General features: G+C 38.4%; 1 protein-coding gene across 2 annotated transcripts in view; it reads left to right on the top strand.

The window, feature by feature from the left end:
* CDKL4 (cyclin dependent kinase like 4) overlaps nt 1–12,811 on the top strand; it is a 62,791-nt gene extending 49,980 nt beyond the window's left edge. For both annotated transcript variants that reach the window (XM_070798539.1, XM_019970038.2), the window contains one exon: nt 8–12,811. In XM_070798539.1, coding sequence (XP_070654640.1) covers nt 8–109 — 102 coding nt within the window. In that variant the 3' untranslated portion in view covers nt 110–12,811. The remainder of the gene's footprint in view (nt 1–7) is intronic.
* The last annotated feature ends 827 nt before the right edge of the window (nt 12,812–13,638 follow it).

Raw genomic sequence — 13,638 nt, 5'->3', positions numbered from 1 at the left:
CTGTTAGAATCAACTGTTGCCTCTCATACCAGGAAGCCACATCTCCCCCACACCTGATGGAAGAAAACAAGTCCTCCAGTTAAAATTTGATCATCTTCCAAACATTTAGTTCTTTCAAGAGGAAAGTAATTTAATACGTATACACATTTTTGTACCAGAGAGATAGGGAGTCTCAGTGTTTCAGATGCAAATGAGCCATATGAAAATTAAGATGCTTTCTAGAATTGTTTTGCTCTGATCATTACTGATTCCTCTGCCTGTGTTTTTTACATGCCAAGTTTATCTTTTAGAACATTTTCTATAAATGTTAACAGCATTTGAAACTGCACATATGGAGGAGAGATTTTCGATTTTATCAGAGCAGCCCCTCTTGAAGCAACTTGTATTGAGAATTTGTGAACTTATCCTTTGATTTATGAAAAAGATTTACATATACCATCTTACTTCAGCTGACCACATACAGTCTTAGAGCAATATCAGATTGCTTGCCTAGCCATTGTTTGTGTAAGAAATGGCATTATATTTCTGCATTTTAATTGGCTCTTGTTGCAACCAGGTCTGTTGAGTTAATCCTGGTATTTTATTCTGTGTTTTTATGTTGGTGTAGGAAGGGAACCTTGAAATGTCATCTAGGTTTATCCCTTAATTCCAGGGCAGACTCTACTTTCTCTGTCTCATAAGACATTGACAATTCTATTTTTAAAGCTAGCTAGAGAACATGCCGTACATTTACATAGAAAATAGTGGATGAACTGCGAGGAATTACCATCCTTGTGACATCACACCCTAGAATAACTGACTGCCTTCTCCTGTCCTTTGGTGCATCACAGTTCCTTATCCTTTTCTCCTCCTGATTAAGCCATCTCAGTACCTAAACCTATCCTCCTGGGTGTATTTTCTAAACATCTCATTGTCAACACTCTCTTCCAAACATTTGCATCCATACACTCTATAAACTTGCCCTGGGCATCATGGTCAGGTCAAGTTTGTAAACACTTCTGAGAGCAGAAAGATTATCATTCAGTTAACTTCATTTTGTGTCTCTTGTCAAAAAAAAGACACAAACAAAAAAACACCTCAATAAGTGAGTTGAATTTATGTTGGGACGTTTTCCCAAGTAAACTTGACACACACATACATACGTGTAAGTACATATTTATAATTATAAATTTTGAAGCATCAGAGTAGATCCCTTTTATCCTGGACATCTAAAAATGGTACAAACTGTTCGAAAGTACTTTTAGTTTGCTAGTAAGGAACTCATGTAAAATAATAGCATGAGGAAAAAATAAATAAAAATAAAATAATAACATGAGGCTGTCTATCACTGACTGGCATAAAGGCACAAAACAGTGGCATCTTTATCAATAAATGTTAAGATGATTTCATTAACTTTTTTCTGCTTCGGGGTCTGGCATACCTAAACATGGTCAAATTTTGCAAATACACCTAATTCCAGAAATTCCTCGTATTTGACACTAAGACACCAAGCATAAATTGTTATTAAGGAAGCACAGTTCCACCTCATGTTCATCTCTAAAAGTCTGCTGCACATATAAACATGGCCCTGTGAACTTTCAGAGAATCTCAATCAAGTACTTGGGTGCATCTCTTTATTGAGGAGTTATGACATCTAAACAATAGTTCTGTGCTAACTAAAGATATTTGAGGTGAGCTTATTTGACCATTTAATATTCTTAGTGTGAATATAGCCTGCTTAGGATCTTCTTTATTTTCATCTTATTATCAGAATGTGTCTCTTCAGATTTTTTGCATTTTTAGTAGGATGATACCACAGGTACAAGAACAATGAGGAATAAAAGATAAAAGCAACATTGATTAAAGATTTATTTTTAGCTTTCATAGTGGGTTTTTTTTTTAATCATTTAAGCCTTCTTATTGCCAAACCACTCATGCTGTTCAAGCTCACCTAAATGTGAGCTTACATGCAGAAATTAAGACAGCGCAAGACCCCATTATCCATTTTATAACTGCTTCAAACAACAATGGAGTTTTGGGCAGAGGTTGGTTGGATAACTGTCTTCCCTTAATTTTTGCTCATGTTTAAGAATCCTTTCAAACTAGCATCTCTCTCTCCATTCTGTTCCTTAGACAAATCCATCATTTAGGTATCACTGGAGAGAGGAGAGGTGAAAGCATCTAATGCTTAGAAAAATGTTCCAGTGTAGTCATATTACCTTGAAGAAAAGGAATCTTCTGATAGACATTTGCATGCTTATCTTTCCCTGGGTGGCCCAGGCCGTGGAGCACCTCAGACACCTAGGTCGCTCAGGGGCACACATCTCGAAGTGCGACTCTTTACAGAGTGCGGATTTCTCACCTCTGTACTTTGCAGGCTCCCTTGCATTTCTCAGCTGCATGGAAGACAGCGGTACTCGTCCCCAAATTAAGTAATGACTTTTGTAAAAGTTCTCCTCAGCAAATAGGCTTGCTCTTTGCAGAAGCCCACGTGATTCTATAACCACGCGTTTCCTTCTACAGCCTTGCACACTTGCTGGCTTACCTGGGGCTTGTCTCACCCGTGCCAGCTTCCAGGCTTTCTAATTTACTTACAGAGCTCTTTCCCAGGGCTGTCCAAATACGACACCGTCATGGTGAGTGACACCATCTGAATACTCCTTTCTCCACATTAGTGTGAGCTCTTGGTGCCCTGGTTTTCTCACTTTCCACACACACATACCTGAGACTCTCCAAGTTGCTCTCTTTCTTTCTTTTTCTCTTTCTTTCTCCTTCCTCCCTTCCTTCTCTTTCATTCTTCTTTCTTTCCTTCCTTTCTCAGGGCACTTTACAATTAAAAATGCAGACCTTATTTATTCTTAGTGCTGCTGCTGCTTCAGGAAAGAAGAAAGTATAATACATAATACCTAGAGAGGACATCTGATTCAACTTTATCAGCCCCGTAGGCCTCTTTGCTTGGACTCTGTCTTTAGTCCCCATTTCGGTCCTGATGATATATCCATGCAGTTGTTCAGACTTGCTCCAACCACAAAGCCCTTGAGGGGGGTCACTTTTTAAAGATTGTTTTAACAAGACTGAACCATTAAAAAGTGGTATTCAAGAGGCAGCTGTCAAATGCTTTGGATTAGGGAGGTGATTGAGTAAAGGGAAACAGCAGAGTGCAGGGATGAAGAAGTGAGCAGGGAGAATGTCCCTCTGCTAAGGAGCTCTCTCACTGTCTTTTAGTGCTCTTGCACATTCCCCAAACTACAGGACATAAGAAAATTAATATGTTCTTTTTAATAAGATGAACAATTTTCAGTTCCGAACATGTTGTAAGGTCCTTGTTCATACTTGCCGTAGAATTACAGTTTTTTTAAAAGGTGGCACTTTCTTTGTCATTTGTTACCACCAGCAACTTCCAATCCTGGTTTTGGAACAACTTGAATGGCACAGAATTCTCCAAAAAATATAAGTATATATTTTAAATTAAAACATACTCCCAAAATAGGAATGATCCTAAAATTCCACAAACAGTAGAATCTTGGAAAATTGGGGTACTAGTGTAAGGTAATAGTGAAATCACAAGTGTATAGATTTTAATGCATATAGTTAAGACATTAAGATGTCATTAAGACATTAACACTTGCAAGTTAAAGTAGTATGCTGGGTATATATGTGTATGTGTTTTCTACTAGAATCATTAACTCAACAATGTCATTCTTGTTTTGACAGAAGATGAAAAGTCAAGAGTGGTAATTTAGACAATAATAGAAATACCATTTGGTCTGGAAGTTAGGACACTGGTTCTAGGTCTGTGTAGCCTTGTCACAATATGTAACTTTCTTTTGCCTTCATTTTCTCATTTGTAAGATAAGAAAGTGGATAAATGAAATAATACGTTAGGCTCCCCTTCAGCTCTAAACTTCTGTGATTCTCTGTGGGGCATGGTATTTGTGTCTTGGATGTATCTTCCACTAAAATAGTCTTTCTCGAGACTGGTTAACAATATCAAAATACATTTTGCTCTTTATGATTTAGCCAGGAGCAAGGAGATCTCCCTCTTTCTCTCTCTCACCTCCTTTCTTTCATACTCACACAAACACACACACACCGCCCCCTGCTAGTTCTATCAAGTGAATAGCAGTTTACAGACAACCACCTAACAGAGGTCAATTTGATAAACAAAATTAAATTTTAAAGCTAATTATCACTGGATTGTTTTTAATTAATGTAAATCAAACAGGTGTGCTTTCAAAATGCAGAGTAATATGTAATCATTCTTTGCTGATTTAATCTAACTCTAATTAGCTTGGAAATGACATATGCTGTGAAATACTAATTTAAGATATCCATTAAGGCAAAGAACATTCAGTACATTTCTAACTTCAGTAAAACTTTTGGTAGTTTCAGTAAATGATAACAATGGAATTCTACAAATAGAACTGAATTTTATCTGTTTTATATTTCAACAACAGGGACACAGGCTCAGTCAACCTTATATTTAACTTATCCTCAAAGCTTATAATCAAGCCAAGAATTTTTTTTCCTATTTAACAGGCATATAAATGACTTGTATTTATAAAGTTACAATTCTTCTTTTCTGTCCTGAACGCTAGTCACTGACTGTATCTCTAAATATTGTTACTTTGAAGATGTTGTGTGTCTACTTATGATTTTAGGACATGTTTGTATAAAAGCAGGTCTACTTCAAATCACATGAACTTATGGCTGTGATTCAATTAGCATTTGATAGATAGCATAATGACAATTTAGACTTCTAGATATAATGTACTGCAAACAGTTTTAGTTGTATTATGTTAAATATACATAATATTTTTTTATTTATCTTAAGATACTTGTAAAACCTGAGAATGGGATTAAAAACTTTGGTGACTTTATATTCGAATATATCACTTAACCTGAATATGTTCTTTAGCTTATTTTAATAAAAGTTAGAACTATTTCTGTCTCCTAATTTTTGTTCAACTCAGGTATTAGTCTATTGACTATTACTTTGTATTTAAGTGAGAAAAACTGTCATCTTCATATGTTAATTCCAGAATTTGTTATTTAATTTCCTATCAGTTGGAATATCTGAACAGCTGATGTAGCAAACTATTCCTTTTGTTGCCTGGGGCTGGGAATTTTTACAAATGGAAAACTAGCAAAAATTTTTCCAGTCTGACCGGCTTGATGTTTATCTCTGAGAACATCTTTACAACTTTACTTTGAGGCTCTAAGATTGTTTTTCCTCCAGTTCAAATATTTTTTTCTGGCCCTTTACGATACTTAAGCCGCAAGATGTTCTTGTATCTTCAAGCCCAAGCTAGTTTCTGTTATAGGTTTAAAAACACGAAAAGGCTCAAGACCAAACTTAGACTAATGATCAGAGAGAAAAACAATTGATAAAATAATGAATGAGTCACTATTTAAATATACTTCAGTTCTTTTATTTTTTTCTGAACTAACCTTTCTGCTTTCATTATTTTTAATAGCACTTATGTAAAAAGAGTGTGGTCAATTATTTCCAATGGTAGCTGCAACAATTTCTCTCAACCTACATCAGTTTTACCATGACACTTTGCACTCCTCTTACCAAGAGATGAAGTCTCGCTCCCTCTCTTCATCTTATGACCCATGTCTTCCATAGATGCCCTGTGCCATTTCTGGGCTTAGTCCTTGAAAGGTCTGGCAGCTTCTTCCTCAGACAGAGAAGTCTGTCATTTCTCTCTGGGAAAGCCAGCCTCCATGCTCTAAAGAAGCTTGAGCTAGATACAACTAAATGATGAGATACCACATGGAGAGGAAGAGGCTGCTAGAGGGGCACCAAGGGAGCCAGTCATGTGAGTGAAGCCTTCCTGGGCTTTCCAACTCAGTGTAGCCACCAGCTGAAGGTCCCCAAATCAGCATCCCTAGCCAGCATCAGGTAGAACAGAATAACTGCCCAGCTGAGCCCAGTCAACCTACCAAACTATAAGAAATAATAAACCAGTGGTTTTAAACCACTACTTTCCAGGTTGGATTTGTTACGCAGCAATAGATAACTGAAACAGTATGTTTTTAAATTGTATACTGTTCAGTGGAGAAACATGTTTTCAATTTATATGCAAACTTTAAGTAAGGCATAAAGTTTTCTTTTTAATTTTGTTGAAGTATAGTTGCTTTACAGTGTTGTGTTACTTTCTGCTGTACCTCTAAGTGATTCAGTTTTATATATATATATTATTTTTCATTATTGTTTTTTCACAAGATATTGAATATAGTTGCCTGTGCTATACAACAGGATAGTTGTTTATCCATTCTAAATGTAATAGTTTGCATCTGGAGAAGGAAAGGCAACCCATTCCAGTATTCTTGCCTGGAAAATCCCAGGGACAAAGGAGCCTGGTGGACTACAATCCATGGGATTGCAAAAGAGTCAGACACAACAACTAAACAATCCCAAACCACCAGTCCTTTCTTCCCCAGCCCCCTCCCCTTTGGCAACGGTAAGTCTGTTCTCTCTGTGAGTTTGTTTCTATTTCATGGATGAATGAATGAAAGGCGCTCAGTTGTGTCCAATTCTTTGCAGCCCCATGGACTACACAATCAATGTAATTCTCCAGGCCAGAACACTGGAGTGGGTAGCAGTTTCCATCTCCAGTGGATCTTCCCAACCCAGGGATTGAATCCAGGTCACCCACATTGCAGGTGGATTCTTTACCAGCTGAGCCACCAGGGAAAGCTTTCTATTTCATAGATATGTTCATTTGTGTTACATTTTAGATTCCACATGTAACTGATATCACATGGTGTTTCTCTTTTTCTTTTGGACTTACTTCACTTGGTATGGTAATCTCTACATCCATCCATGTTGCTGCATATGGCATTATTTCATCCTTTTTATGGGGGAGTACTCCGGGAGTTGGTGATGGACAGGGAGGCCTGGCGTGCTGCAATTCATGGGTCTCAAAGAGTCGGAAATGACTGAGCAACTGAACTGAACTGAATAGTTGATTGAATATTCATTGGATATCTGTGAATATTCACTGAAAGGACTGATGCTGAAGCTGAAGTTCCAATACTTTGGCCACCTCTTCACCAGATGTGAAGAGCTGACTCATTGGAAAAGACCCTGATGCTGGGAAAGATTGAAGCCAAGGGAGGAGGAGCAGCAGAGGCTGAGAGGGTTGGATAACATCACCAACTCAATGGACATGAATTTGAGCAAACTCTGGGAGTTAGTGAAGGACAGGGAAGCCTGGCATGCTGCAGTCCATGGGGTCACAGAGAGTTGGACACGATTTAGAGACTCAACAACAACAAAACATTCCATTGTATGGAATACCACATTTATTGTATTCATTCTTTATCCATTCATCTGTCGATAAACATTTAGGTTGGTTCTATGTCTTGGCTATTGTAAATAGTGCTGCTTTAAACACTTTTTACATGTATCTTTTCAGATTATAATTTGGGGGTCAGATGTTATTTAGCCTAGAATATACTCTAGGGAATCTAAAAATCCTTCTTCCCAGTTACCCATTGGCCTCTGTCTTTGATTCTTATTTATCTTAGTCAACGCTGCTCTACTTCCCAGGGGAAATCATCTTCTCATAAAACATGTATAACCACCCTATGGGGGAAATCTAAAACACCATAATGAAGAAATGGTCCAGACATTGTATTCTATCAAATCTATGAGTACATTCTAGCTAGAAATTTGCTTGATATCTTCACAGTGATCCAATAGGTGATTTCCTTCTTTTTGCAAGAAAAATATTTACATCTATGTTAGATAACTGGATAGATGCCAGACTACTCATTTTCTCTTTTGTCACCCTGCCAAAAAAAAAATAAATAAGCAGTCAGTTTGGGTCCTGATGAGTGTTCTTTAACCAGTGCTCTTCACTCATTATCATACTCACTAGACATCAGCTAGGTCATCTTCTGGATGTTAGCGGAAAGACTGATCTACACTGAAATGAGCTTCTGCTCATAACCAAAGATCTCTAGCGCTTTTGACTCTTCAAGATAACTGGTACCCTTGTCTTTCCACATTTGCCCTCTTTCTCCTTTAACCTGAAAGGCATCCAACCGGAGGTCAGATTTTGGCTTTGCCACTTACAGGTCATGACCTTTGATCATCAGTGTCTTCAACTCTAAAATGAGAATTTTTAACAACCTGAAGTTGTTAAAAGTATTAAGGGAAACAATTATGTTAATATGCTTGGTAACATGAGGAGCTATGTAAATATTGATTATTATTTTTAATACCTTCTAGAACTTTTGAATATATTAACTTCTACAGTTTAATATGTGATCCCTTGAAATAAATAGAGTTGTTTAATTACACTAGTTGCCATGTTCCCTCCCAAAGAGCGGGGAGAACTCATCTTACTCAACAGCTCCTATCTTCCATTTGGCAGCTCTTGCATTTCTAACATGAGAAAGAGCTTACCTTCTAGCAAATAAAAACGTCAAGTTTTTCTGTGTACACAACTTAGTCTATTGGCACTGTTTTCAATGTCCACATATTACCTAGCAAACACTGTCAAGTACAAGGAAGAAACAGAATTGTAAAGCCCTCAGTGGAATATGTAACCACGAAGACGAATCCAGTTAGTGGGATTTAGCCAAAAAGGCACAAATTAAGACCTCACCAGAAAACCTAAAGACACCAACACAAGCACCATGAAATAATCTGACCATGACTCTGAGGGATTCGAGAGATTTCCTGAAAGTCAGAATCATCAGAGATAGAAGAGTTGGCTGGGGAAGTACAACTAAATTTTGAAGAAGAAGGAAAAAAACCACTTTTTTAAAAACAGTGTGGCTGCATGGGCACGTTGTTGCATCACGCAGGCTTAGTTGCCTGTGGACCTGGTTGTCCAGAGGCAAGTGGAATCTTACTTCCCCGACCAGGGATAGAACCTGGGTTCCCTGCATTGGAAAGAGGATTTGTAAACAATGGAACACCAGGGGAAGTCCCAGAAAAAAGCATCTCAGGTATGGGAATACACAAAACAAATTTAATATTGTGTGGGTTAAACAGCCCAGGATGATTAGCCATGGAAAACTCAACTAGAGAAAAAGCAAGAGATCCAAGCTAGAGACGCAAAGCTTTTTTCTGTCTGTTTTTATTTTTCCAAACTTTAAACTTTTTATTTTGTATTGGGATATAAATCTTAATTTAATTTGTGTATTCTGGCAACTGAGGTTGTATACACAACTCTTATTCCTGAGGCAGTGAGGAAGTGCTGTGAGTGAGAAGAAAAGTCCATCCTAATCTTTGAGAAATACTTGCACTGAGAGAAAAAAAGGAAAGGCGGGAAATTGTCAGAGGTGCCAGTTGGAGAAAGAATCAGTATCTGTCACTCGTCCAGCAACCGTCCTCCTGTCAAGATCTCCTTTCCACCGTCCCTCCCTTCCTCCTTCCTAATTATCCTCCTCTCTAGCCACACAACCACTGTGGCTACTTTTCTTGGACTTGAATCCCTATCTTTTATCACCAGTTTCTTCCTTTACCAAGTACACATCACTCCACTCTGCTCTGACAAAGACCTAGTCGTTATTCAATTTCCCTTCTCCTGATTTTGCTAATCTCCTCCCCCTACCACCTGTAGTCTTTTAGTCAGAGAAAACCATCCTGATTTAATTTTGTCTTACATAAGAACCTCCTGTAAAATACCAGCACTATCTTATGTAAACTAAATTTGGAAGTAATCTTAGGTTGAATTCAAATAACTCTCTAAAATATGTTTTTTTTTTTAAATGATTAATGTCTCCTTGGATGTCATACACTCTGTTATTTCTTCAGTGTAATCCAATTTAGCAAAAACTCTCACCAAAATTGACTCCATTAGATGTTCCCTCTAAATTGTGGGGGTTTAGCCATGAGTTGGCTTCAAGGGGTCCACTGGAAGTCCCTTCTTCCATTTAAAATTCCAGATTCCAAATGTAACCTCGGCTATTATTTCCCCAAATTTCAGAGAGCTTTGCTGGGTTAATACCTGGATGGTTCACAGTACCTCCAGTCTAGGACAAAGGGCATCTTCCCATTTGCCCTGCTACTCACCAGCTTACCTTTCCCTGCATCCTGAACACTTTATGCCTTGAAATAGAGCAAAACCATGACTGAGTCTACCTTATAGACTGACTGGCTTAGAAGAGATAAAAATCCCTTCTTCGTTCTGCCTTAACATTTAGAAATGCATCTGGGTTCCAAAATAACCCCACTGAGAAGCTATTAGGGAGAAAAAGTACCAGTTAGAATTTTGGTGTGAATTTGTTTCAAGGAACAGCTTTCCCTAGAGCTGTTTGTCATCAGAATGTAGAGAAAAGGGCGGTGTGGGCTACAGTGGGTGGGGCTGTTGGGTGACTGGAAGGTAATGTCAGGCATGGCGTCTTTCTTTAGGGACTGGGAGTGAAGGGCACCACGAGAAGTGGAAGTGGAAATATGCCCCCATGTCCACTTTGAAACTTGACCAGTGCCATGCCTGACCATCATTTCTTACAAGGAGCATGCATCAGAACGGCATGGGGAGGCAGACATATACTTTGGTGGGTTCCAAAGCCAGGTCTACTGCCAACTCTACTGTTTTCAAGTGTTCCCTTCTCTCTCTGGCCCTTCAGTCTGTAATAAGGAGTCCTCAAGCTTGGTGTTTTTAAGGATCCCTCTGGCTGATCTATTTTGTGAAGTGACACACACAAACGACTATCACCTCTCTCTCGTCCTGTTCCTGCGTCCTCTTCCACCCTCCTTTTCTCAGGTCTGAGGACAGAGTAATGGCCTATAGCTAAGGATCTTGCTCTACTGGCTTCACAAAGAAGAAACCAGTCCACTGACCTTCCACCTTTCTGATCCACTCTGAGATCTCCTTTCTCTTCAGAGAGCTGGCTCCTTAGCGGCAAATGCAAGATCCTGGGGGTGCAATTGCTTTGCAAGAGGCCAGTTTTCGCTTTATAAGCAAACCAAAGATATGTGAGGTATTAGATAGTTTACACCGGGCTTGAGGTTTGTTCTGCAGCTGCTGTTTTGTTTCGTTTCACCTCGGTAAGCACTTTAAACTCCTCGTTGCTGTGGATGATGGCACACCTTAGATAGAGGAGCTGGACACCACTCTGAAGAGGAAGAACACCATCGCTGCCCATTAAGTGCACACAACATGCCCTCTGATCAATAACATTGACAAAGAAGACAACACATGGCTGAGAGAATAGCTCTTAAGTGCAAGTGAAATTGAAACTTCAGTTTTCAAATTGCACAATTCCTAAGGATTAAAGTAAATCCTTGGCCAGGATCCCATGAAGACTCCATCAAGCAACATCGCCAGGAGATTTTCCGGCACTCGCAGTATGTACGGCTCCAGAACATTATTTACAGTACTTTTATCTCAACTTGCTATCCACCAGTTACCTTATCTTGCACAAATTCACAGTGTGGTTTGTTTGTTTAATTTTTCAGAATTTTTAGACCCATATGGGAGCAATAATCACCAATGCAATTGAATATTTTAGGAAATTGATGGGTTCAAACCTAGAGAGAAGCTTTAAATAATGTTAGAAATCTCAAGCCTTATGTAGTAAAAAGGAAAGAAATAGTTAAAATCAACATTCTAAATATAAAGCAGCCAGCATATGTTGAAATACAAATCACTGATACATTGTGGAGGCCAATTATGGCTTTTTCAATTCATCCTTAACTTCACCAACTTGTGCATTTCCACATGTGTATTATTACCTCTTTTCTGTTGGCTTTTATGTTCTTGGTAGATTAACTGGTCCAAGGGAATTAAATGACAGTCAGTGGCAGAGGATGAGATGATTAGATGGCATCACCAACTCAATGGACATGAATTTGAGCAAACCCCAGGAGATAGTGGAGGGCAGGGAAGCCTGGCATACTGCAGTCCATGGAGTCACAATGAGTCAAACACGACTTGGCAACTGAACAGCAACAGCAATAGCCCTTATCGGATGTCAAACATTATAACTGATGCTTTATATAAACACTCTCTAACATATTCCACCAAACACTGTGGGAAGTAGGTACTGTTAGCCACACTGTACAAGTAAGAAATCTCAGGTTCAGAGACATAGCCAGAAAAGTAGCAGAGCTGGATCTAAACATTTCAGAAAATTTCCACCAAACTTTTCACTTATTTTTGCACTTAAAGGTGGTAAGCACTTAAAGGTCTGAAACTAAGTCCCTTGTTGTTGTGGGGCATTTTTAATTTTTGCTGAATTCTTATATCCTGATATTTGTAAGTTCTCTAAGGCCAACCTTAAATAACTATGGGAAAACACTGTGTCCTTAGTTAAATATCTGGTCTCAAACTGTAGCTAGGTGTTTGGTCTCTCTGTCCGTAGATCTCATTGCATCTGTAAATGAAGACATCTGCATATTCCTCTTCTGAATTTGCAGGGCTGGGCTCTAACCAAAGTGATGGTACTGAGATTACCATGAAATGCAAGCAGTTTGAATGCCACATAAAAAGGTAAAATTTAAAGCCGTCTCCTTTTGTGAGATTACTCCAATTGATATTTACAGATAAGGAAGCCAGGGCCTTGAAAAAACTAAGGGACCCAAAGAAATGTCAAACAGATTAAACAGGTAGTCAAAACTTTGTTTTAACTACTTGTGTCTGTTCATTGCCTTGTTTGATAATGGATTTGAGGCAGTTTGTGTGTACAATAATTATAAAATGGGAGAACAGTTTCCCAAAGCAAGAATGGTGAAATGTTCTAAAATTAGAAAGTGGTTGCACAGTCTGTGAATATACTGGAAAACATCCAATTGTGTACTTTAAAATTGTATAATTTTTATGGTATATGAATTATATATCAATAAAGTTTACTTTTTTAAAAAGAGCATGACTTTATTTTTTTAATAGAATAGAGGATAAAACCAAGGATTGATGACTTTTTAAGTTTTATGTTTTTTTATTATTTACAGTCTCTTTTCTCAATTCCATATTAGAATATCACCAGTGAATTGGCCCAAGTCATGTTTAGCTTAATGAGTCAAGAACATTGATCTATTGCCTCTAATTCTCTATTGTGGAGTATTCAGCCAGGTTACAAAGTTTCTACTGGGACTGAGAAATTATTTTCGAGTAAGAATCTGGAATACATTTCCAAAGAGAATGCATTTTTTTTCTCATGAGAAATCTCTGAGTAAATTCAAAGCCGTAAACTAAGGGGTCTTGATTTCTATTGTTGTGGTTGTTGTGTTAGTCGCTCAGTCATATCCAACTCTTTGTCAGGCTCCTCTGTCCATGGAATTCTCAAGGCAAGAATACCGGAGTGGGTAGCCATTCCATTCTCTAGGAGATCTTCCCAACCCAGGGATCAAACCCAGATCTCCTCCATTGAGGGTTGTTTCTTTATCATCTGAGCCACCAGAGAAGCCCCTGGTGATTTCTATTAAGAGAGTTAAATCTGTTATTCGATATACAGACATACATTTGTATACAAGCATACATTTCAATTCCTGGGCCGGGAAGATCCACTGGAGAAGGAAATGGCAACCCACTCCAGTATTCTTGCCTGGGAAATCCCACGACAAAGGAACCTGGTGGGCTACAGTCCATGGGGCCACAGGAGTCATGTGTGAGTGACTAAACCACCACCACCACCATACATTTCAAGCAAAATCTTTTAAGATAGTACACATAAATTGGTCTAGAAATCACA

The sequence above is a fragment of the Bos indicus genome, chromosome 11 (genome assembly GCF_029378745.1).
Source record: "Bos indicus isolate NIAB-ARS_2022 breed Sahiwal x Tharparkar chromosome 11, NIAB-ARS_B.indTharparkar_mat_pri_1.0, whole genome shotgun sequence".
NCBI classification, from domain to species: domain Eukaryota; kingdom Metazoa; phylum Chordata; class Mammalia; order Artiodactyla; family Bovidae; genus Bos; species Bos indicus.
The sequence above is the reverse complement of the archived record's forward strand: the minus strand, read 5'-3'. Positions and strand labels throughout refer to the sequence as shown.